The sequence below is a fragment of the Camellia sinensis genome, chromosome 6 (genome assembly GCF_055761805.1).
Source record: "Camellia sinensis isolate YWXY chromosome 6, ASM5576180v1, whole genome shotgun sequence".
NCBI lineage: Eukaryota > Viridiplantae > Streptophyta > Magnoliopsida > Ericales > Theaceae > Camellia > Camellia sinensis.
In genome coordinates, this window is record NC_138966.1 from 156359230 (window position 1) to 156384656 (window position 25427).

General features: G+C 36.5%; 1 protein-coding gene and 1 long non-coding RNA gene across 4 annotated transcripts; one reads left to right on the plus strand and one right to left on the minus strand.

The window, feature by feature from the left end:
• Positions 1–4927: 4927 nt before the first annotated feature.
• Positions 4928–5550, plus strand: LOC114300450 (TMV resistance protein N-like). The gene has a single exon (XM_082872799.1). It carries the CDS (start codon positions 4953–4955, stop codon positions 5463–5465), a length of 513 nt encoding a protein of 170 aa, XP_082728925.1. The 5' UTR covers positions 4928–4952; the 3' UTR covers positions 5466–5550.
• Positions 5551–16207: 10657 nt separating this feature from the next.
• Positions 16208–21032, minus strand: LOC114308878 (uncharacterized). Of its 3 annotated transcripts, none has more exons than XR_014331322.1 (6): positions 20910–21032; positions 20612–20674; positions 20331–20385; positions 20098–20198; positions 16546–16624; positions 16208–16471 (listed from the first exon to the last, which is right to left on the minus strand). It is a non-coding gene; the product is annotated as an uncharacterized LOC114308878 (long non-coding RNA). The 3 variants fall into 3 exon arrangements; XR_014331321.1 differs by having other exon boundaries at positions 20319–20385; XR_014331320.1 differs by having other exon boundaries at positions 20098–20227; positions 20319–20385.
• Between the last annotated feature and the right edge of the window lie 4395 nt (positions 21033–25427).

Below are 25427 nucleotides of genomic sequence, written 5' to 3' on the forward strand. Positions count from 1 at the left end.
CTTCACGGAACCGAGTCCGGAATTCAACAGAACAGTAAAGGGACAACCGAGATCGCTATAAATCCAGTGGTATCTCACATCAATATGTTTCGATCTCAAATGAAAAGTAGAATTTTTACTCAAGTGAATAGCACTTTGACTATCACAATAAAGTACATACCTTTCTTGCTTCAAACCCAATTCTTGCAAAAATTTCTTCAGCCATAACTCTTCTTTGCAAGCTTCCGTAATAGCAATAAATCCAGCTTCGGTAGTTGAGAGAGCAACACATTTTTGTAATTTAGATTGCCATGCCACAGCTCCCCCTGCAAAAGTCATCAAATACCCCGAAGTAGATTTCCTAGAATCAACATCACCGGCCATGTCAGAATCAGTGAACCCATCAAGCATCGGCTTACCATCTCCAAAACACAAACACACCTTCGAAGTCCCTCGAAGATACCTTAGAATCCATTTTACCGCTGCCCAATGTTCTTTACCCGGATTAGAGAGAAAACGACTCACCACACCAACGGCGTGAGTAATATCCGGCCTTCTACAAACCATGGCGTACATCAAAGAACCAACTGCTGAAGCATAAGGAACTTTCAACATCTCTTCTTTGTCTTTCTCACTTGTAGGACATTGATTCGAACTAAGCTTGAAGTGACCCGCAAGTGGACAACCAACCGACTTTGCTTTATCCATATTGAACCTCTCAAGAACTTTTTCAATGTAGCTTTCTTGAGACAACCAAATCAGCCCCTCTTTGCGATCACGAACAATTTTCATACCAAGAATTTGCTTTGCCGGCCCCAAATCTTTCATAGCAAAAGACTTGCTCAACTCCAATTTCAACCTGTTTATCATGGTAGAATCTTGACCCACAATTAACATGTCATCAACATAAAGCCAAAGAATAATAAATTTACCATCCGAAAAATTGTTCACAAACACACAATGGTCCGAAGTAGTTTTAGAAAAACCATTATTCATCATGAAAGAGTCAAATTTTTTGTACCATTGCCGTGGGGCTTGCTTGAGGCCATACAAACTTTTCTTCAATTTACAAACAAATTTCTCTTTCCCTTTCTCTACAAAACCTTCCGGTTGCTCCATGTAAATTTCTTCTTCAAGATCACCATGAAGAAATGCGGTCTTCACGTCAAGTTGCTCAACTTCAAGGTTCATACTTGCAGCCATGCCAAGTACAACCCGAATAGAAGACATCTTTACAGCCGGCGAGAAAATCTCGTCAAAGTCAATACCTTTCTTTTGCCCAAAGCCTTTCACAACAAGACGTGCTTTGTACCTCAAATTCTTGCCACCATTCTTCAATTTGAAAACCCACTTATTTTTCAAAATTTTCCTCCCTTTAGGCAACTTCACTAAATCATAAGTCTGGTTTTCAAGCAAGGAATTCATCTTCTCGTCCATGGCCTTTTTCCAATCACCTTTCTTTGCATGCTCAATTGCTTCTTGGTAGCTCTCAGGCTCCCCTTGATCAGAAATCAACACAAATTCATTGGGAGGATACTTTCTTGAAGGTTGTCGGTCCCTTGTAGATTTTCTTGTGGTGGCGGTTCTTGAGTTGGATGTTCTTCCTCAATTTCTGGCTCAACTTCATTAGGATTAGCATCATCCTCAAATTCTTCAATAGGTGGCTACACATCTCCCCTATTTTCATCATCAACTGAAGATGAAGGAGATGGATCCATGTCAATGAGATCACTAGTTTTTGGCTCCGGTTGATCACCTTTGCCAAAGTCTTCAATTGTTTGGTCTTCAAGAAACACAACATCACGGCTTCGAATGACTTTCTTGTCGACCGGATCCCACAATCTATACACAAATTCATTACGCCCATAGCCAAGAAAAATACATTGTCTTGACTTGCTCTCAAGCTTGGACCTCTTATCTTTTGGAATGTGAACAAAAGCTCGGTAACCAAACACTCTCAAGTGCTCATAAGACACATCTTTACTGGTCCAAACTCTTTCTGGAACATCACCATTCAAAGGATAGGAAGGTGACAAATTGATCACGTCAACCGCTGTCTTCAATGCCTCATCCCAAAAGGATCTTGGCAATTTAGCTTGTGAAAGCAAACACCTTGTTCTTTCCACAATTGTGCGGTTCATCCTCTCGGCAACTCCATTTTGTTGAGGAGTCTTCTTAACTGTCTTTTGATGTCGAATACCTTGGCTGCGACAATACTCATCAAATGGCCCAATGTATTCACCACCATTGTCTGATCGGATGCACTTCAATTTCTGCCCTGTTTCTCTTTCAACCATGGCCTGAAAAAGCTTAAATACTTCTAGAACTTGAACTTTAGTTTTTAGTAGAAAAGCCCAAACTTTCCTTGAATAATCATCAATGAAAGTAACAAAATAAAGTGCACCACCATGTGTTCTAACTTTTAAAGGACCACAAACATCCGAATGAATCAACTCCAAAACATTTTCTTTTCTAGAAGCAACATTTTTATGAAAAGAAACTCTATGTTGTTTACCCGCCAAACAATGAACACAAGTTTTAAGATGTGTACCTTTCAAACCGAGTAGAAGTTCTTTCTTGAACAAAACTTGCAGCCTCTTTTCACTCATGCGGCCAAGCCGCTTGTGCCACAATTCGGTAGAAGTATCATCTTCAAGAATTTTTACGTGGTTCCCTCAATGTGAGGTACGTCCGTAGGATCGAAATCCGATTTCACTATCAACCAAATAAGTTCCAAACGATTACAAACGAGACACGAATGGTCTCAAAAAATCACTCTTAAGTGAATTCCAAATAATCACAAATAAACTAGAGGAAAGACCTCACCAAATAGATGAGCCAAAATCTTCAGAATCAAAGCTGAAGAAGACCCAAAATAATAACCCAAATCAACTTCGAATCAAAGATAAACAAACTGCTACTCACAAAGCAAAGTCCACCAAACTGTTTACCCAAGTCCCGAAATCAATTTGGTGCTACACTGTTTCACCGAATTGAATTGTAGCCACTGCTCTACACCGGAATGCTCACAAAACAATATATATATATTGTTAGATCTTAGATTTGTTTCATCAAAATCTAGTTGTTATCAAATTGAATTAGGTCTCCAAAAATTAGATATAATATATTAAAATATATTATACCTAAACCAAGTCAAATTAAAATTCTTTAACAAACCAATTGGGTCCCACACTCCAATAAGGAGGTATACCCAATAATCTCTGCTTCAATACTGTTGCAGCATCTAGTTTTCCTAAGTAGCCCAGGACCCATGAGCTCTTCTCATCTCTAAAGAGGCCGTCATAAATTTAAATAGTTTCAGACCTCTTTGATCAGTGTTAAGGGAGCATTGAAAAGCTTCATGAATTTCAAGGGTATATTGAAACACTTGGTTCAAACTGTCTTGAGTATTTAAAGAACAGTTATCAAAAATGATTTTATTTCAAAAACGATTTGTGTAATTACTTTTAGTCGTGTAGATGGAATTGTAATTCCTCCTAAATCTTTTGTGGTGTTTCGTGGAAACAATCCTGAACATATGAGAGAAAACTGAACAGGCAGCTGAGTTGGGATTTCCAAGCATCCAAGAAGCAAGCTCTAAAATTGGCCAATAGATAGAATGGTTAGCAGAGTACATTGGTTTAACGAAAATTTACAATGTGTCCCAATATGTACACTACCCATTATGTATATATTTTTTTAATAAAAAAATTAATCCTTTAATTTAAAAGTGTTAAACGCTTTGATTTTTTATTTTGGTATTGATAAGATAGTAGTGGGTTAATAAATTATATTATAACAAGAAGGTCACAGTCGCTCCATCAATTCAAATCTTGAACATTTGACATTCTTACTGTTCAAAAGGACAACTACTTGAACCAATTGGCCAACTATCCTAAATGCTTTGATTTAGAATCGTGTAAAGATGCATAAAGTTAATGTTTTCGTTTAGAAATATAAATATTGTCTTTAGAAATGTAGAGGGGACTAAAACCCCAATTAACAAATTATTGAAATTAGTTGGATCATTTGTGTTGAAATTTTATATTACACACTATCATATTCAGGAATCTCTATTGGTGTGGTATTACCCTGAAATTTTAACCAGAATTTTATCTAAAAAATAAAAATGTATGGTATAAATTTAAAATTAATATATTGTGTGTCATATCCAATATAAATATTGTTCACACATTCAATTCTAAGTAAAAATCTAAATATGTAATAAATGTAATTTCATCTATTTTTTTAACAAAAATTTAAATATAAATATCATTTATAAATCCCATCATAAGAGAAATGAAGAGATGTGCTCTTGCAATATTTTTGACATTTTTTTAAACTCGATGCCAAATTTATCACAAAATTTGGAATTTAATATAACACACTATTAGATATGAATTTAGAAAACTTATTGCCAAGTTTCGGCTTTGGCACGAAAAATACCACTGTCAGAAGAAAGAGACAAAAAAAAAATGAAGTAAAAATAATTTTTTTAAGGATTAATTATTTAGATTTCATTAATTATCACTAAATATTATTTTATTATTGTACATTAAGGGTCATTTGACAATTTAATACTTTAATTAAAAAGTCAAAAATTCCTTACAAAAGTCAAAAAAATTAACAAAACTTTAACTTATACAAATACTTATTTTGAAAAGTTGGTTAAAAAGACTTTTTAATTTTTTAAATTTTTTTTAGAAAAATATATAAAATAATAATAAAGTGATATAATCCAAAATAAATTAAAAGTCAGACTTTTAGCCAAATTTTCAAGCTAGCCCCCAAAAAATAAAAAAATCCTTCTGATTCATTATTATTTTTTGTACGTTTTATTAACTCATATTTTACGTAAAAAGTCACACGAAAAAAAAAAAAAAAACCGTTAAAAAAACTGCTTCTTCATCACTCTCTCACTTTTATATTCCTCCCTACAATTCATTTGATCCCTAATCTTAGGTTGTTAATCCATGGCTGCTAAAAGACCCCAACATGACTCTGCTTCTTCGTCTGCTTCAGCACCACCTCGCTGGAGCTATGACGCGTTCTTGAGTTTCAGAGGTGAAGATACCCGCAAAAACTTTACCGATCATCTCTACGCTGCTTTGGTTCAAGCTGGAATTCACACCTTCAGGGATGATGATGAACTTCCAAGAGGACAAATCATTTCTTCGGAGTTGCTAAAATCAATCGAAGAATCAAGGATCTCCATTGTTGTTTTCTCCAGAAACTACCCTTCTTCGAGATGGTGCCTTGATGAGCTCGTGAAGATCATTGAATGCAAGAGAACACTTGGACAATTACTTCTCCCAATATTCTACGATGTTGATCCATCCGACGTACGACGTCAAACAGGGTGTTTTGGAGAAGCATTTGGAAGACACGAAAAGCGTAATGTGGATGAGATGGAGAAGGTGGAGGTGAGGAGAGCTGCCCTCTCTGAAGCGGCTAATATCAGGCTGGGATTTGCAAAATGTTGCTAATGGGTAATGTTCAACATCCTTTTAATTTTGCTGCTTCTGCTGCTATCAATTTTCATCTTTATCTAGAAAATCCTACCATATTGTTTTTACAATTTGAAGGGAAAAAAAATGACATTTGCCTATTTTTTTCTTAAAACAAACTTACGATTCATTTGTCAATAATATTAAAATTTTATTCTCAATTTTAAATGCATGCAAACCGCTATTTAGGCATAGTTATTTCACTTTGTAACTTTAAGATGTTTTGCATTTTACATTTCTTAACTGCATATTGGGAGTCGGCTTTGTAAGGTTTTGTGTTTCCATAATATATACCTATGTTACATGGAACGTGGATCATTTTGGTACGTGGAAAACATAGTATACCACATACTTTAAAATATGATACGATAGGGATAGACCTGTATGTTACGATAGGGATAGACTTGTATACATTACACTTCAAAATTTAAGGTACTTCTAGAATAATTTTTTTAACTATTAAGCATTCAATAAAATGTAATTTATTTATTTATTTTTTTTCATGTAACAGAATATTTCTATGAGCACTATGACCTATTTTTGATGTTTTTGTCTAGTCAAAACTTAACTAATCTTAGATTTTAGTTCATTATATATGATTTTTTTTCCCCTTCTAAGGGAACATTAAGGAAATATATTTGAAAAAACTTTTGAAATCATTTTGGATCACTAACGCTATGTTTGGTTGGAGGATTTGGAAAAGGAAAGAGAAAATGTAGGTGAAATGTGAATAAAATATACTTGCATTTCACCTAATTTCACACACATTTTTCCTTTCCATTTCCAAATCCCTTCCCAAATCCTCCAACCAAATCCAGCGTAAATTTACTGTTTTGGAACGAAAGTGTACCATATTTTGGAATGTGTATGTATCAATACGTAATTCGTTAGAATATTAGCGTTTTTTGATAACACAAATATATACTTAATTAATTTTTTATTTGAATCAAAATTGACAGGCATGAAGCAAAGTTCATCCGAAAAATTGTTAGAGAGGTTTTATGTAAACTGAAATAGGCATTCCTAAATGTTGCTGTGCACCCAGTTGGAATAGATTCTCGTGTTAAACGCATAAATTTGATGTTATGCATTGGATCAGATGATGTTCGCATGATTGGAATATATGGCTTGGGTGGAATAGGCAAAACAACCCTTGCAAAAACTGTGTATAACCATATTTTCCTCCAATTTGAAGGGAGCTGTTTTCTTGCAAATGTTAGTGAATTTGCAGGACAATTCAATGGCCTAGTTCAATTGCAAGAACTACTTCCTTTTGAATTATTAGGGATAAACAATCTAAAAATTGGTAGTGTTGAAAGAGGAATGAACTTGATAAAAGAAAGGCTCCATTCTAAAAGGGTTCTCATTGTTCTTGATGATTTGGATCAATTAAGGCAGGTAAATTCCTTGGCAGGAAATCGTGATTGGTTTGGTCCACGAAGTAGAATCATCATAACAACTAGAGATCAGTACTTGTTGAAGGAACTGAAAGTTCATGAAAGATATATGGCTAAGGAATTAAATCACACAAAGTCTCTGCAGCTTTTCAGTTGGCATGCTTTTAGGAAAACCAATCCATTAGAAAATTATGCAGGTATTGTAAATGATATAGTACGTTATGCTGGAGGACTTCCACTAGCTCTTGAAGTTTTGGGTTCTTATTTTTCTGGAAGAAACATGGTAGAATGGATTAGTGCACTTGATAAATTGCAACAAATTCCTCATAATGAAATTCAGAAGAAAAAAAAAAAAAAAACACTTAGGATAAGTTTTGGTTCACTAGATGATGACAAAATGAAGGGTAGCTTCCTTGATATTGCATGCTTTTTCATTGGAACAAACAAAGACTATGTCATTACTATACTTCATGACTGCGGTTTCTGTGCCGAAATTGAAATTAGTGTTTTGATTAGTAGATGTTTACTGAGAATTAATAAAGAAAATGAGCTGACGATGCATGATCTACTTCGGGATATGGGGAGGGAAATCATTCATGAAAAATTTCCCAAGGAGATTAGAAAGCGCAATAGGTTATGGTTTCATGAAGATGTTTGCTATGCACTTGAAAAAAACGAGGTAAAAGTCTAATCATAATTCCTTTTGGTGAGTTAGTAAGTTTTCAACTTGGAAAAATAATTCAGTTATTTACTCTCTCTCTCTCTCTCTCTCTCTCTCTCTCTCTCACACACACACGCGCGCGCGTGTTCATGGTATGTGTACATACTGCTATTTACATATCCAATATTCTTCCTTCTAATTTTTCATTTTGTTTTTAAATATTAGGGAACAAAAGCAGTCGAAGGTGTGATCCTAACCCTACCCATGTTAAAGAAGATACCATGGGGTAATAAAGCATTTGTTGGGATGCCTAAGTTAAGACTGCTTCAAATAAATAATGTGCACCACAATGGAGATTTTGAACATCAATTTGAAGAGCTAAGGCGGCTTTGTTGGCATTACTGCTCATTGGAGTATTTACTATACAATTTTCCATCCAGAGAAACTCGTTATTTTAGACATGCAGTTCAGCAAAATTAAATCACTTTGGAAAGATGGCAAGGTACGACATTCTTAGCAAATTCATTCTTATTTGGGATTTGGATCAATTGAGTAGGGAATCATGAAGAAAGAAAGAAAAAATTATATAAATCTTTATATATATATTGGTTTTAGCAGCACTTCAAGAGCTTTAAAATTTTAAATCTCAGTAATTCCAAATGTCTAACAAAAAACCCCATCTTCTGTGCACTATCGATGCTCGAGGAATTACTGCTTGAAAGTTGTACAAGTTTAATGGCACTCCATGAATTTTGGATAAACTTGTTTACTTGAATTTGAAAGATTGCCTGAACCTGAGGTATCTTCCGAGCAGTATTTGCAAGCTAAAGTCTGTTAAACATCTAAATCTCATTGGTTGTGTGAAACTGGAGGAGTTTCCGGAGCATTTGGGACATATGGAAAGCTTAACAGAGCTTCTTGCAGATGGAACAGCCATTAAACAATTACCTTTCTCTATTGGACTACTGAAGAATCTTAGGAGCTTATCGTTGAAGGGATGTAATAGGCAATTCACAACTAAATCACGGCTTTCTCTCATTTTATCTCAGGTTTTATTGCGAAAAAATCCCCATTCAATAAGACTTTTAACATCCTCTATTTCAAGATTGTGTTTCTTAACAGAGCTAGATCTCAGTGAACGCAATCTGTCTGAAGGAGATTTTCCAATTAATCTTGAGAGTTTATCATCATTGCGAGTGTTGTACTTAGAGGGAAACATTTTCCGTAGCCTAGCATATGGCTTTAGTTATCTATCCAAACAAGAAGTCCTTGGGCTAAGTTATTGCACAAGTCTTCAATCTATCTCAAATCTTTCTCTTAATTTATTGTAAGTATATGCTACTGATTGTGCATCACTTGAAAAAATATCTGATCTATCAAAATTGAAGACTCTAGAACTGTGGTTGGCTAACACTCCATTTGAGCATAAACTCTCAAATCTAGAAATGCGGTTGGGTAACACTCCATTTCAGCATAAACTCTCAAATCATAAAAATCCAATGGAAGAACTTCACTGTTTTCAAGGTGCACGAATCATTCCCTTGGATAGACTCAACAAAAGGCTCAACAATATACCAAATCTCCCTCAAGTCTCTCTCTCTCTCTCTCTCTCTCTCTCTCTCACAGGTGCAACAATTTAGCAAAAAAAAAATCTTTTTGAAAATTAAATGAAATGTATGAAACCAAATTTATTTTAGTTGTGACAAATCTAATACCAAGGAGTAAGATTCCCTCTGTCATTTAGTCTCTGGTCCCCTAAAGATACCTCATTACTTTGAAGGCAGCTTTCCAATGCTCCATGCCTGGGTGACTTTGGTATCTACCTACTAAACCCACAACATAGACAATGTCCGTGTACACGTCTGGGCATTGATAGGACCAGCAACACAAACAGAGGCGGGTGACCAGTATTGATTGAGACATTCCTCTTTCGACATCCGCGCACCTCAATAGAAGGCGTGGTACGGTCAGAGGCAGACTGTTCGATATCACCTCTGCAGACACCTTTGTGCTTAATTATATTACCTTCTTTAGTGTATAAGATATAACTCTTAGGTCCTAAGAAGATAGCTTTCTTTACAAAGTGCTCAATCTTAGTTGTGACATATCTAATACCAAAGGAGGAGGATTTCCTCTGTCCCTAATATGGACTAGAGGGCGCAATTTAGGGTCATGCACGAGCCTCATTTTGATGATTTGAACTGTTCATTTTGTCAAGTATTTCGTGTATTTCATCCACACAAAAAAATTAAGTCAATTCAATAATCACAACTTATTCAATTTATCGCGTTTGTCACTAAAAAAAATATGATAAACCATCCATTTTTTTTGGTGACAATGCAATAAATTAAATAGGTTACGATTATTTCATCGACTTAATTTTTTTGTGGATGAAATACATGAAGTGCCCAGCAAAATGAATGATTTAGATCATTGAAATGGGACCTGTAGTGAGCACACAGGCGCAAACAACGTCGTGTAGGCAACTTTGTGAATTAGAGAGGAGCTCTCTCCAATACAAAATATTAGAAATGGAAAATAATATCTTACAGAATTTTTTATTCAAAATTTTAGACCTGAATAATGTGGTAGTAACAATTTTAAAAATAGAATTGTTATATATTAGTTGTTTTTTTCACTGTTTTATTACCCGCTACAAGACAATATATTAGAGGGTTATATATCACATGTTATCCATGTAGATGGGGACACAAAATGATGATATATAATGATTATATATCGCATTTCTCCACGACAATATGTTATCTATTTTCATTAATTTCTCAATAATTATTTCCAAACAGATGAGCCAATCATAAATATTCATGTAGATAGTAATACAAAATGATGATAAAAATATAAGTGTGATACATATCATTTCTCTTTTACTAATGTAATTAACTTTAACTAGTCTTTTGATTCTATATGATAAAAATCAATACTTGCCACTGTATTAATTTGATGTTTAGTTTCTTCAAATAAGATTACGGGAATATATAACAAATCGCATAAAACAATCTTCGTCATACATATTACATGGAAAAAGTGGGACCTATCATAAAAGACGATTTCATTCAAATTATTCAACCTATATTTTATGTAATTGGTTTTGTAGTTGATTTTGTAGCTATCTCGATTTCGACCCTTCTTTCATGTTTTGCCACTCGACTGGGTAGGTCGGGGATCGAGAGGCAAGGGGCAGCACCCCTTGGCGGGTTCGAGGGCAGCGCCCTGGCGGGGTCAAGGTTGCTTGTATGCTCGAGCGATGAGCAAAATGCATTTGAAGTTGCTTGTACGCTCAAGCGAAGCTTCTTGCGCTCGAGCGAGGAGTGCGTTTGAAAAACTTCTGAAGCTAGGTATTTTACGCTCGAGCGAGAACTCCTTCGCTCGAGCGAGCCTGGTGTATATTAGTTACCAGCAGCGCCGTTTTGCTTCACTTTTGATTTCCTTTTCACTTAAAAACCCGAAATCTGTAGCTCTTCTCTCTTGAAGTCACATTCTCTCTTTGATTTCTCCAAACCCATTGGGATTTAAGCCTAAGTTTTTCACTAAAGTTGGTCATCACCTCGAGGGCTTCGTTGTGTGCGGTGGATATCGAGTTTCGACATCGTAAATTTTGGGGTTTCATCTCAATTTTTCTTCAAAACTTGAGGTAGAGATTTTCTTAGAGTTATATATATATTTTTGCAATATCTAGATGATTTCGAAATCATCTTTCAATAGCTTTGAAAATTGATTGTTGATTCAAGAAGTTGAACGATTTTGAAAGTGGGTTTGTCTCTTGTTCTTTTAAAATGAGCTTATGGGTTTTGATCTTCGTTGATTGAAGAAAAGATGATTTTGAAAAGTTTTCTTTTAAAAGATTTGAGTTGTATAGTTTTGGTGAGAAAACCTAGAATTTGGGGATTTTTGAAAAAGGAGACTGAAAATCTATGAATGATATTGTTATATTTATTTTGTGTGTCAAAATAAATGGATGTTTGGAAATTTTCTTATTTATATTTATATAAATGATGAATTTCAGGGAATATGAGAATTGTTGTTCATTTTAGAAATTATTGTTCAAAGCGTTGAAATAGTCTTGAAATGACTAATTGTTGAGGATACTTGAGAAGAGGGAATTATGTTATTCCTTGGATGCTGAATTGGAATAAAAGTATTTATGTTCATCTTGTGTTATTGGCATATCAATTCATTTGATTACATTAAACTTTGAAAGTTGATTTGAAAACTTGCATTGAGAAAAGAATGTTGAGAAACAAGTTTCCATGAATTGGTTTTGGGGTAAATACGGTGGTAAGTCTTGATAGGTGGTGTAGATGAAATTGAATAGGTGTCGAGCCTTCCAATTAATACTGGTAAAAATAACAGATTATAGGTGTCGAGCCTTCCAGTCAATGCTAGTAAAAATGACAAATTTGTAGTACTTGTATAGTCTACTTGCAGACACCGACCTAGGGATTACCAGAGTCGTGTTTACCGCTCTTAAAATAAATTATTAAGTTTTGAACAATTGAAATTGCATGACATCATTGAGCATGATGGTTTTCAAAAGATGAAAATGTGATTTATCTTCAAAAAGGGCATAGCATGACATGTGCATTTCATCTCTTGAGACTTGTATAAAATGTATATACTTTGTTAAGAATTTCTTACTGGGCTTTATGCTCACCCTACGAAATTTTTGTATAGGAAAAGATGTGGTGATTCCACCCAACTAGGGGCGTGGAAGTGTGTGTGTGTGTGTTGGGAGTACAATGCTCTCATTTTGCGTGACTCTGTTTTGTAAGCCAAGGGCTGTATTTGTGTGGGTTTGAATAACTGTTTTGTGTAACCGGACTTAAGCCTTGGAAACTTGTAAACCCTTGAGGGTATCTATTTGTTTGTTTTATTTTGTTTTGAATTGAATGTATTATCGCATGAGAACTATTTGTGTCATGTAATGCAAGTATGGAAATTTATTTCGGTTTTCTTTTAAAGAACCATGATTGTTGTATCATCATTTGGGCTTAGAAATTGGGGCATTACAGGTTTTGTTTCCGCAAACTTATTGTAATTTTTTTGTGTTCGTATAGCATTCTACTAATTAGAAATTCATTTGATAGTGTCATCGTGTCGACCACCACCGCAACAGTAGTATCTTTTCCAATAGCAACCTGTTCTATCCCAGTAGTGACTTTGACGGTTATTTCAACAATGAAATAACAGGATCTTCTTCGATAGCCTTAGAAATGCCAATGGTGCCAGAGGAAGACTACGTTGCAGGGTTTAGTTTGGGAGTTGTTTATTATATAGCTGGGGATGAATGCTCCATAGAATTAGATGATTTTCCATATGCCATTATTAGTGATAAAATTAATGGCATTGATTTGACTTATACCCCAACCTTCTTCGGCATCCCTGGGAGTTATGGAGATTATATTTGGATAAGCCATGTAGAAATTGAAGAATATTTTGGGTATCATATTAAAGGTGGTGAGCAATTTGAGGTTTATTTCATTATCACGCGATCTTTAAAACTGAAGAAGTGTGGGATCGATCTGATTATCCAGTGTGACGGAGGCTCCACGAAAAACTACTGTGGATTGAGGTGGTTGAGTCAGCTTTCTACGACTCTGAGAATTGATTATTTTAGTTGATTTTTTTATTTTTTTTAGAAGACGTATAATAAATAAAGAAAGTGTGATAATTTATGATGACTTTTTTATTACAAATTCAAGTCCCCAAACTGGTCTACATATCACCTAGGGTGATTATCAAAATTGTCACTAAAACATCAATTTTAATGGGGTCATCTCATCACACATTTTCCTTTACATAAATTAGGTGTGGTCGCAATCGTCGGAGTCTTCTGTTGGTAGATCATGTTGGGACAAGTTGTGGAAGAAGGTATGGCAGCTTAAAGTTCTGAATAAAATCAAGGTGTTTGTATGGAAGGGGTGTAATGATATTCTGCTAGCAAAAACGTTGTTGCAAAGTCGAAGAATTCCTATTAATGAGACGTGGTTAGGCTGTGGTGTAGATCGGGAATCGTTGATGCATTGTCTTTGTTATTGTGATTTGGCGATGCAGGAGTGGGAGCTAAGTCCTTTGAGGAATCTGATTCAATGGGCCCAGAATCAGGAATTCAAAGAGTGGTTTTGGCAGGTAATGACCCATGGGAATGAGTCAAGTTTGGGATTGGTTGTTGCTTTATGATGGGGTATTTGGATGCGGCTCGACCAATTGATTTTGGTCAAGTGCAGCAAAAGAATTTAGGGTGCATTGCAGCGAGAGAGAGATGTTTATTGGTATGCTTCGGGGGAGGGTTGGCTTAGCCAAGGCAACTTCGGTTCTGGGTGAATGTCAATTGTGACGAAGCATTTGCAGCAGCCAAGGCAATTGCTTTGGCAAGGGATCTGGGTTTTTGTGATATTATTATGAGTATGGCCATATTTTATCACAAGTGGTGGGTGCCAGTCGATTGCTTCGGCAGTTTCAAGCTATCCATGTGAGGAGGCAGGGTATGTTGGCGCTTGGACTTGCTAGGATGGCTCGAGGTTTGAACCACCAGAGTGTGGATGGAGGAGGTCCCGCTAGCCTTGATTGATGTTGCTTGCTAGTTTTCTTTGCTTTGTGTTTTGTTTTTTTCTACCATCTAAAAAAAAAAAAATTAGGTGTGGTCGTGATATTTTCTTTATTTGTTGAAAGGATAAAAATAAATTACAAATACACTCTCTAGAGAAACTAGTAAGTTTTCCTTCATTTGCCCATATCTCTTTAATCCATTTTAAGACTCTGTAGATTATAGATTTGAATAGTCTGAATCCTTCCTACAAAATTAGGCCATCATTCATTCATCATCCATATTTGATGAAAAAAACTGTTAGGAGAGAGAGTCCCAACCACCATTCAATCTGATAATTATTTCTTGGAGAACACGAATAAGACAACACAAACATGAATAAAGTCACATGTTCATATTGACAAGTCTCTTTCCTCCGTTATCTTCTTCCCCGAGAAGAAAAAAAAAAAAAAAAAAGTCCCCAAGTAAAAGCATAACCGACCATTCATCCTATTTTGCCTATAAATATTTGAGCTCCTTGCATTGTCACTCCTCATAGAATATTCATTCACCAAGCAACCTTCAGAGATTTAGACAAACACTTGAACAACAATGATGTCTGGGTGTGGCGAACATCATCATCCATTGGTCACGGTGTTCACAACTTAGGACACCACACAGCCCCAGTGGACATAATGAGCACGACAGCTTTGCAGCTGGTCATAGCGGAGGACATCATGGTCACGGTTGGGGACATCATATTCATCATGTTCACAGTGAACATCACGGACATGGTGGCTGTGGTGGTTGTCACCATGGAGGATGTCACAGTCATGGTGGGAGACATCATGGTCACGGTGGTGGCAATCCTGGCAAAAGGCACCATTGCAATGGCGGACGTGGAGGTCACAGCAAGGGACATTATCGATGTGGTCATCGTTGAGCATGTCAGTGCCCCTGAAATTGTGACAACTAGTGGATAGATAGATTCTTCCAGTTGAGAATTTTAGCAGTCCTCTGAATTGAAGAAGCAGCAAGGTTTTAAAAAGCGGCCGCAATCGTTACGTAATGCCGTTACGTAATGGTTTTGGCGGTTACCACCACCCGTTACGGCCGCTTTTGCAGTGTGATTGAGATTCACAGATGTATCGGCCGTAACGGCCGCCATACGGTCGTAACGGCGCCGTAACAGCCGTAACGGCTTGTTACGTACCGTTACGTAACGGTTCCAAACTGTTTCTTTCAAAAAAACACACAAAAAAAACTGAAAATGAGGGAAGAGAGATAGAGAGAAGAGGGAAGATAAAGAGAGAAAATGGAGGAGCAAGAGATAGAGAGAGAGAAGAGGGAAGATGAAGAACATGTTATTGATTTGTTGAAGCTGTAAGACCTATGTTATTCTATTCAGCTGCTATCACTCAACCATTTTGTTTGTATGTGTCTATCTATATATTGTTTGAAAATAATAATAATAATAATTGTGGTCATTATTTATTTGGCTTGGTGAAAATATGTATATTTATATATATATATATATATATATATTTAGGCACTTATTTATTCCCTTACTTTTGTCATTGTTTATCTTATATATAATAGTTAGTAATTGATTTTTTGTATAATATAAAATAATTAATTATTAAAATAAAATATAAAAAACTCAGCTTATAGTGATTTAAAAAAATCAAATATATTGGATCATACTTAAAAATTTACAAAAATTGATCAATATTTATTTTTAACCCAATAAATATGATCATGGAAAAAAATATGCGTATCGATAAGTTTTTTTCAAATTGTGCGAAAAATAAAAAAATTCACGGTTCCGGTTACCGCAACCGTTACACTACGGCCTTTACCACCTGCAACCGCAACCGCGCCACCGCCACCGTTACGGCGACTGCAACTGTTTTTCAGAACCTTGAGCAGTAGTGTGTTCATGTATTACTAGATTTGGAGAGAGAGAGAGAGAGAGATAATTTCCTTTGGCGTACTCTGTATTGTGCTAAATATTGAACCAGCTTGAGTTGTTTCATTAAAGGTGGGCTGCAGTAATATATATAATTTGAGTGTAAATTTTCATGGAGTAATGCTTATACATATACAATTTTTCAATCCATACTTGCACGAACCATTATTGGATTAAATCAACAAATATTCGTAGTTTAACATACTTAAAACGAATTACTCAGTGCACAAGCTTCCCACTAAAATAGGGTCTGTCAACTGGACATAAATTTAACATGCTTATATTACCTCAAAAGAAATTAGAACATCAAAAGACAACTCCAAACTCTTACTATACATGGTCGACAATCATAAATTACTCTGATCTCTCCTGGTTGGCAGCAATATCTTTAAGCATTTCCTTCAGCTCGCCAATCTACACAACAGACCAAACCATCAAAACAATGAATCCCAGGCTTAAGAAGAAGAGCAATTTTGATGTGATAATACCTGGTGCATGTTAAGAATGACGTCTGATCCTCCGATGAACTCCCCCTTGATAAATATTTGTGGAAATGTAGGCCAGTTGCTGCAAGGATAGACCATGAGACTAATTCAAACAAGTACAAGAAAACTACATATTTTACCAACAATTTTGGACCAAATTGGTTGCTAGGTAATGATCAGTACATGGCTTAAACAGCAATTCCATTTGCAAATGTATGTTTCTTGATATTAATTTGTATCACTAAAACATGACAACTTAGTGCACTTCTCACAAATTATACCAAAAGCATGTGTAACTGATGAATAGCCAACATTGTGGATATTTGACATAAACTGCATCCTAAAAAATTCAATTAAGATTTGGCCATGTCTATGAAGTAACACATTAAGCTATCTTTTGAAAAAGATCTTTCATGTACCTGAATCTCAATAGGCAATATGGACTAAATGTTAAAAGTTGAAATAGCAGGAAATTTGATCAATTAAAACTTGTCCGAAGAAGTGTTCATGGGCTTCTGAACATATGTTGCTGTGGGCATGTATTCTTAGCCACTACTGGATATGGATCATTTGATTAAGTAATTTCTAAACCCACTTGAAATGAATGCTATTCAAATACCACCTAAGGAAATTCTTTGAATTGCTGCCACCCTAGGTTAAACAAAAATGTATGACTCTGATTCCAATATCATGCTTCTTGAAACAAGTTTTCTGCTTCGATGTAATTTAAAAAAACAAAAAAACAAAAACAAAAGCTAAAAAATACACTGTTTCCAATATGAAATTTCAGTGACATCAGCTACTTCTAGTTCTATAGCACGAGGACAATTGACAAAAACCAATTCATGTATTCACTGGCTCAATGTCTTCGCATATCAAACACCACCAAAAAAAAAAAAAAAGGTTCGAATTAACAAAACATGCAGTCATACACCTTGAATGTAAACAAAACATGTAAACTAAAATCCCAACTTATTACAAACATTTCCCCTGGTGCCAACCCAAACATCCCAATTATAAACAATAATGTTGTGGGTTGTATTTGTTCAGGTGGCCTACAGATGGCCTTCAGGGAAGAACGCGGGTACTGAGATACCAAAGTAATCACCAATGAGTGAGGAGGTGAGAGATCAAGAAGCCCTAGAAGACAGAGAGGGCAGTGGAGAGGTCTTGCTGTATACCAGAGATGAAGAAGATGGTTGATAATGGAGGATGCTTCAACGTCAGCATAGAACCCTTTTATATAGGGTGGTCGAGCCATGGCGACCAACTCACTCTTCGGCCCCATTTGTTTGAGGTTATAGGGAGGGGATTGAGATTGATAGTGAGGTGGGACCCATTACATGGGGCATTTGTTTTGAGAAATGGAGAGATGACTCCAAATCCTTTAGTATTAGGATATGCCTTGAGCCTTGAAAGGGGAATTGGAATGGAAGAGGTGGAGATGGTATTAGAAAAATAGTCCTAAGGACTAGAAATTTTTTATTTATTTTTTATTTTTTACATGTTGGGCCTTTTTTTTTTTAACATTAATGCTTAATTTTTTTGTATTTTTTGTTAAGTAAAAATCATTGTTTTATTTGCTTTTTTTTTCTCGAAATTTTTTATTTTATTTTAATTTTTTACATTTTGGGCATTTTTTTTAACATTAATATTTAATGTTTTTATATTTTTTTATTTGTTTTATTATTTTATATTTATTGTATATAAAAATAATTTAACAATACCTACACTAACAACTATCATCAAAACAAACACAATTTTACTTAATCCCCTCACTATCAATCCCCTCACTATTAATCCTCTCATTATAAATCCCTTCCATTCTATCTCTGAAAACAAAAAGGGCCTTGGAGAGGTAGCTAACCCTCCCTTGTTTTGACAAGAATGAGGTATCCCATCCACTTCTACTACCTAAGATTGTACCTTGGGATTTGTATCATAAGAGCAACAATGGTAGGCATTGTGGGGGGCTTCAGTGTTGCATATGATACAATTTCCAAAATATCAAATCTTGATTAGAGCACCTCTCTCTCTGAGACTGATCAAGGTGCAGACACCATCAAGGTAGGGGGATGGAAAGGCACCAAAATGAATCCCTAACTCTAACCTCTAACCCACATACCTAGAGTGATCCCCCAGACAAGGATTCCTAGGCCCAACACTCAACCTAGGTCATCATTGGATGATGGTATTGGAGATGTCTTGATCAATAAGAGAGAGCTTTACGGAGAGAGAGAAGACGAGACATAGTTGGGTCATGGTCTGGTGAAGGACCCCTCAGCCAAGCCAAATGAGATGCAGAGCCATGTTGCCCCTGAGTAGAGTTAGTCGAGCAGCAATGCCTTGGACCCTCAACACAATTGAGTGGTGCTCTGGCCACGCCTCGGGATGCCCTATGTTGGCTAATCTTGTGGTGCCATGGCTAAAAGCTATGAAGCACGGACACGGACACGGGACACAACACGGACACGATACGGACACGTAAATACGCAAATTTTCAAAAAATAGGGGATACGAGACGTTGGGGACACGTTTAATAGATATAATTTTATTTATTTATTTTATATCTAAAATTTTAAAAAATATTAATTCTTATATAATTACAATAATAATAAAATTAATAAATATATTATCTAAATTTTTTAAAATAAAAATTGATTTTTTTTAAATAAAAATAATTTATTTTATATATTTGAATAAAAACATAGATATAAATAATAAAACAAAAGAAAAAAAAAGAAAAAAGAGAGAGAGAATAAAAAGAAAAGGGTGGAGTGGAGAGAAATGAAATCAGATGAGGGAAGAGAAGAAAGAGAAAGAGACAGAAGGAGAGACAGAAGATAGAAGACGGAAGACGAAGACAGAGGAAGAGGAAGACGATGCGAAGACGAAGATGAAGACGAAGAAGCGAAGATGAAGCGAAGACGAAGGCAGAAGACGAAGACGAAGACAAAACAGGTTAGGGCTTGTTCTCTCTATCCTCGATCTGTCTCTCTCTTCCCTCGATCTATCTCCCTCTCTCTCCCATCGATCTGTCTCGACTCTGGCTCTCTCCCTTTCTCCTCTCCAACAGTTCTAGGGTTTTCGATCCACCTGCGTGTCTGAATCGTGTCCTCGTGTGTCCAACCTCGTGTCTGACTCTGAAAAATTTTGAAAAAAAGGGGACACGTAGGGGAGAGTGTCGGACACGTGTCAACAACGTGTCGTATGCATTTCCGTGTCAGACACTCATACGCCAGCCTCAGGGACATGTCTTTGCTTCATAGGCTAAAAGTTAAGGCATTGAGCATGTTAGCTAGCCAAGCTAACATACTTGATGGTTTGTATGCCCCGCTTAGGATAGACTCATCACAAACCCAACTAATATAACAAACAGCCACATTGCCATGTGATAGACCTACAAAAAGACATGCAATGATAAAACATATGTAATGCATATATATGGCATACAATATAGAAATGTTTCATTGTAGCCAAATTCATCTCAATTTCAAACATGTTTATGCATCATAGCGTTAGAGAATAGAGGTCACTTTAGTAATAGGAGCTCACCTCTAAAACCTGCTTTCCAGTAAGTAATAATTGACCATCTTGCACCTCTGATTGCAGAGTTTTAACTAAATCTAGTGAACCTTCTCACAGTTTCAGTCCCCCTACATTATGCAAATCCTCAACATAAATCCTGCATATATATACATATGCATAATAAAGTAATTTAAATTCAAATAAGGATAATGTGAGATGAAAATGCAGAGAAGAAATTGCTTAGAAACCTTCATATTTACCAGGGACCAAGTCAGAATTGGATAAATGGAAAATCTCCTGAGTACTCACCCTTCCCTAGTACAAAAGATGAAACATTTGCTTTTTTTAGTCATTCCCAGCAACATAATCGACTTGTATTTGGTCTGTTTGGTCGCTCAGAAAATACAGTAGAATCAAAACAACTAAATTTTTTTAATCTGTTTTACATTGTGAATAGATTAGTTCTCATACCACTGGAAACCAACTAGAAATCTCATATATTTTGGAATGGTAAAACAAACAATGGGTTGAAAATATTTACCTTGAGCAAAGTGCGTCCACTCAAATGTACAGGCTCCATTGTATATGTCTCAGATGATGAAGCCTGTTCCAAATAAAATTACCCACAAAAACCCTAAATTAGATACATGCATATTATAAAGATATATATACAAAGAGGATTATGCAATGGAAATACCTCTGAGGGAAGAACTTCAAGGGAAGGAGGTGGGGGAGGGAGGGAGGGAGTTTTCAGAAGAATCCAGAAACCCTAACCCTAACTGGGTTTTATCATCCGAAGAAGAAGAAGAGAACAAAAGAAAGGAGTCGAGTCCTCATACCTGATTGCTTTGCCGCCATGAAATCGAAGTCTTCAGCTGTGGAGTTTGCTTGGAGAGCTCCTGAACCTCTGGGATTGTAACTAATCACATTTTCAAATATATTTTCTAACAAAATCTTTTTTTTATTTATTTATTCTAAGATAAAATTAAAAAGAAATAAATAGTGAAAAGTGAAATTAGTAAAAAATGAAGTGAAATTAAGGCCAAGTTTGGAAAGACTAAATAAGTATATTTTTTGACTTTTTATTAAATATGGGTTGGATTTGGGTTGGGTTTGAAGTGATGTGTTAGAGAGGTGATGTGACTTAAATAAGATGATGTGATTTAAATAGGATAGTGACTTTTTGACTTTTTAGATTTTTTAAGAGTTGCCAAACTTGACCTAAAGAAAAGAAAAGAAAAGAAAAGAAAAATATATCTTACGGCTAAAGTTTGGTACCATATTCTTCATTTTTTATTAATTAAAATATAAAAAACGTAATCCTTTGTTTTATCTAATTTCTTTTTTATTTATATTTCCAATACTATTCTTTGTGAGTGTTTAGAAAGTTGCTATTTTAGTAAGCTGTTTTAATTTTTGACTATTTTAGTAGGTTAAAATTTTTGTGTTTGGAAAGATGATTGAATTTGTTAGATGCGATGTTTGTGAGACAAAAAGTGAAATGATTATGGGTTTAATGTGACATTTTGTCTTATTAACTATTTTAACATATTTTGTCTTTTTGTAAATTTTAACCTAAATTAGACTAAAATTTTACTTCTCAAACAGCTTTTTTATTTTACTTATATATACACACAAATTATTTACAGAGTCTCACAAGACTTTCAAATGTGGATAGCCTTAAATTTTTTTATTAAAATAGTTATTATAATATAATTAATCCATTATAATAATTAAAATATGATAATACTAATTATAATAGCTAATAAGTCTCCTTATTGAAGATATAGAGATAAATCTTATGAAAGTAGCCGCGGGGGGTCGCATGAAGTTATAAAAACTAATAATAATAATTTTCTTGCAAACCTGTTATGACACTGACATTGTAACTAAGTTTCTAATTTCTTACAAAAATATAAAAAGAAAAAATTGTTATAAATTATTAATAAATTTTAATAGTTTGATTTAATTTTTATTAAGTTCTATTGAAAGTTAATCCTAGTAAAAATAATATTTTGTGATGATTTTTTGCCTACGTTGCTAAAAATTGACAATTAATGATTTTTTTATTACAATTTTCATAAATTGTCGCTAAAACTTACAATTAGTGATATTTTTCTATGATGAATATTTTAAACTGTCGCTGAAAGTTAAAAATTAGTGACTTTTTGTGATGATTTCTTTTAAATTGCTGTTAAAATTTATAATTAGTGACTTTTTTGTAACAATTTTCAAATTGTCGTTGAAAATTAACAATTAGTGACATTTTTTAAATAATATTTGATAAAAAAAACATTGTTAATTTATCACAGGACATGCAAGATAATAAATCTACCTATTAAAAGCTACACGTAAGTCCCTTTTTAGTTATTTACTTGGAATTGAAACATGCCTTAGGCCATCTCAAACGCTTTTAGTAAAAAAGTACTACTTTTTGTGTTTCAATGGTTTCATCAAACTTATATCAAATTGAGAAAAACAAATGTTTCACCAAACTGAGGATCTGGGGCACTTTTCACCATTTTACTGTGCATGACCATTGAGGATGGGACCATCGGACGACCGGCTAGACGTTTGGCCAGATGTCCCCACGGTCATCCTCTTTTGTAAACAATTTTCACAGAAATAGGTAACACAGAGTTGGAAAAATGATTTGTGCAACCATGACTTTTGGCTAACTTTGAGTCTAAATTGAGATGGACTCTGAGAGGGTAATTTATATGTAAATTAGGCTGAGCTGGGTAATGGGCCGTTCTGTGGACCACAGTAAAAAAGACTGAGTAAAAGAGCTTTGTAGTTAGCCCGGTCCAAAAGAGCCTTGTAGTTAGCTCGGTCTAGAGGAGCCTTGCAGATAGCCCGGTACGAAAGAGCATGGTGGATAGCTCGGTTACCACGGTTGGCGCGGTGACAGTTAGCTCGGTCAAACATTCTTGAGCCGAGGTATTTTTGGCTTCTATTCAGGACCTTGCTGTTGAGTAACTTGGTCAAAGTACGCTATGGTTAGCACGGTCTACAGGCGAAGCCGAGGTACATGTTACACATAAAGCGCCAGGATAAATGTAACATAAGTATCGTTAGTTTGGTTATATTGTCATTGTGCCATGGCAATGCTAGCTCGGTCGTTTGGACATACCATCGAGTTAGGACCATCTCACTTGGTTTAAGCAGTGAGGGGGGTGTTGAAGGATAAGCATTATCTTTCAGGAGTGTGATTCCTAGAAGTACTCTGCATGAAAGAATAAGAGTCCTACTAGGATTGTGCCACGCGGAACCTATAAAAGCTCATAACATCACCTATGGAGAGGTAACACAACTTTGATTCTCGAACACACAAAGCTTTTGTCTATTTGTCTATTTTGCTGACTTAGGCATCGGAGAGGTATCCGGCACACACCCGCCGGCTAGCTCACGTTTGTATTTTCAGGGAGTAAAGCGACGACGTTTGGAGAAGCGCGGACTTGATCAACAGGATTATACGAGAAGATTATTTCTTGCTCGGACAACTGGCGCCGTCTGTGGGAATCACAGAAAGAACAAAACCTCTTGATCAAAGTTTTTCTCGCTAGATTAGACGCAATGGCGCACAATGAAGATTTGCCGCAATCCGCCATTGACGGGCAAACCCCAGAGGGAGGTGGGAGGCGCGAAGGTTTGCCTTCCATCCCTCACATGGCAGATCTAGAGCCCCAGCGACAAAATCCCCGGAGGGATGTAAGGGGGAGGCGGGGTAACAGCTTCCGTCGCTCATCAAGTTCTGATAGGCAGAGGCGGAGGATCGACCCTCAAGTTTTGGAGGATCGGGTGAAGGAGCAGGATGAGTTAATCAGGAAGATGGCGGCGGACATAGAATTGATGAAGCGCCAGATAAAAGGGAAAGGGGTGGTGACAGGAGAGGGGCGCAAAAGTAATACGCCTTCTCGACACTCAGAAGATCGTGGTAGGCATACCACGCCATCGCAAGCAAAGAATAGGAGCCTCAGAACAGGCGACACTCAATCAAGGACTTCCAGAACTCGTTACTCCAGGTCTGAGAGAACGAGATCATTGAGGTCTTACACTGAGGGAAGCACCTATCGGCTCTCACATACATACCAGACATCATCCAGGCAAACGAAGTTGCCTAGATCATCCGACTTACAGACTGTGCTTGAAGAAAGGGCACGACGGAAAGAGGATGCCAGGGCACGCGACCCGCACAGAGTTTTTGCCCTTCAGCGGTTGGCTCCTCGGACGTATGGAAGCGTCGAGGTAGGAATGCCAATACCGTACCTTGCTCACGAACCAACAGATAAAACATTGGCAAGGCTAAATAGCTCGCTGTTCATTCCGGCGATTGAGAACGCACCCTTACCTTCAGGCTTCATCCAGCCTAAATTTACAACTTACAAGGGGAAAACAGACCCTTACATGCACCTAAGCCACTTTCGCCAGGTCATGGCAGTATACCGGCGGAACGAGGCTTTGATGTGCATCCTATTCCCATCCAGCCTTGGCGACCTAGGTTTAACCTGGTTCAAAAGGCTACCGGAAGGCAGCATAGCCTCCTGGGCGCAATTAGCGGAGGCGTTCATGACAAGGTTTAGAATAAACACCAAGACGCCAATAGAAATCGATCAGCTACTCTCCATTGATATGGGCGACAAGGAGACGTTGAGATCCTACAACAGTCGTTATTGGGAGACCTTCAACTAGATAAGAGGTTGCCCCACAAATCTCGCCATCGCGCAGTATAAAAGAGGTCTTCCAGTTGAAAACAGGCTAAGGGACTCAATTACCATGACGCCCCCCTCACAATGGAAGCCTTAATGGAGAGGGTACACCAGCACACTCGGGTAGAGGAGGATGGCACCCGTGCTAAAACAAGTACAACCGCAATACCAGATAAAAAGACTTTGGCAAAAGTTAACGCGGTAGAACGTCCTAACAGAAATGGGCGAGGCAGGCGGGACAACGGAGAGGACCAAGATAAGAGGTGGTTGAGAGTCCGCACTGCCATTACCACGGTTTTCAAAAAATCGATCTATCGGATTCTCAGTGAGATACGCGATGAACCTTTCGTCAGATGGCCAGCTAAATTGGGAGAGGCATAAAAGGACTATGATGAAAGATCCCGGTGCACCTTCCATAAGGAAAAAGGGCACCGCACTAAGAATTGCACGCCGTTGAGACAGCATTTGGAAGAGTTAGTTACAGCTGGCCATCTGGACCAATACATTGAGGGAGGGACGCAGCCAGTCCCCCAGAACCACGATCACCCAAACGGAATGCCGATCGACGCCCCACCTCAAGGTGTGATAAATGTAATACATGGGGTATTCGAACCTGAGCGAGTATGTGAGCTCAAGGGAATGATCAAG

Coding starts and splice junctions, on each gene's coding strand:
- LOC114300450 (XM_082872799.1), top strand. CDS start 4,953: ATGGCTGCTAAAAGACCCCAACATGACTCTGCTTCTTCGTCTGCTTCA.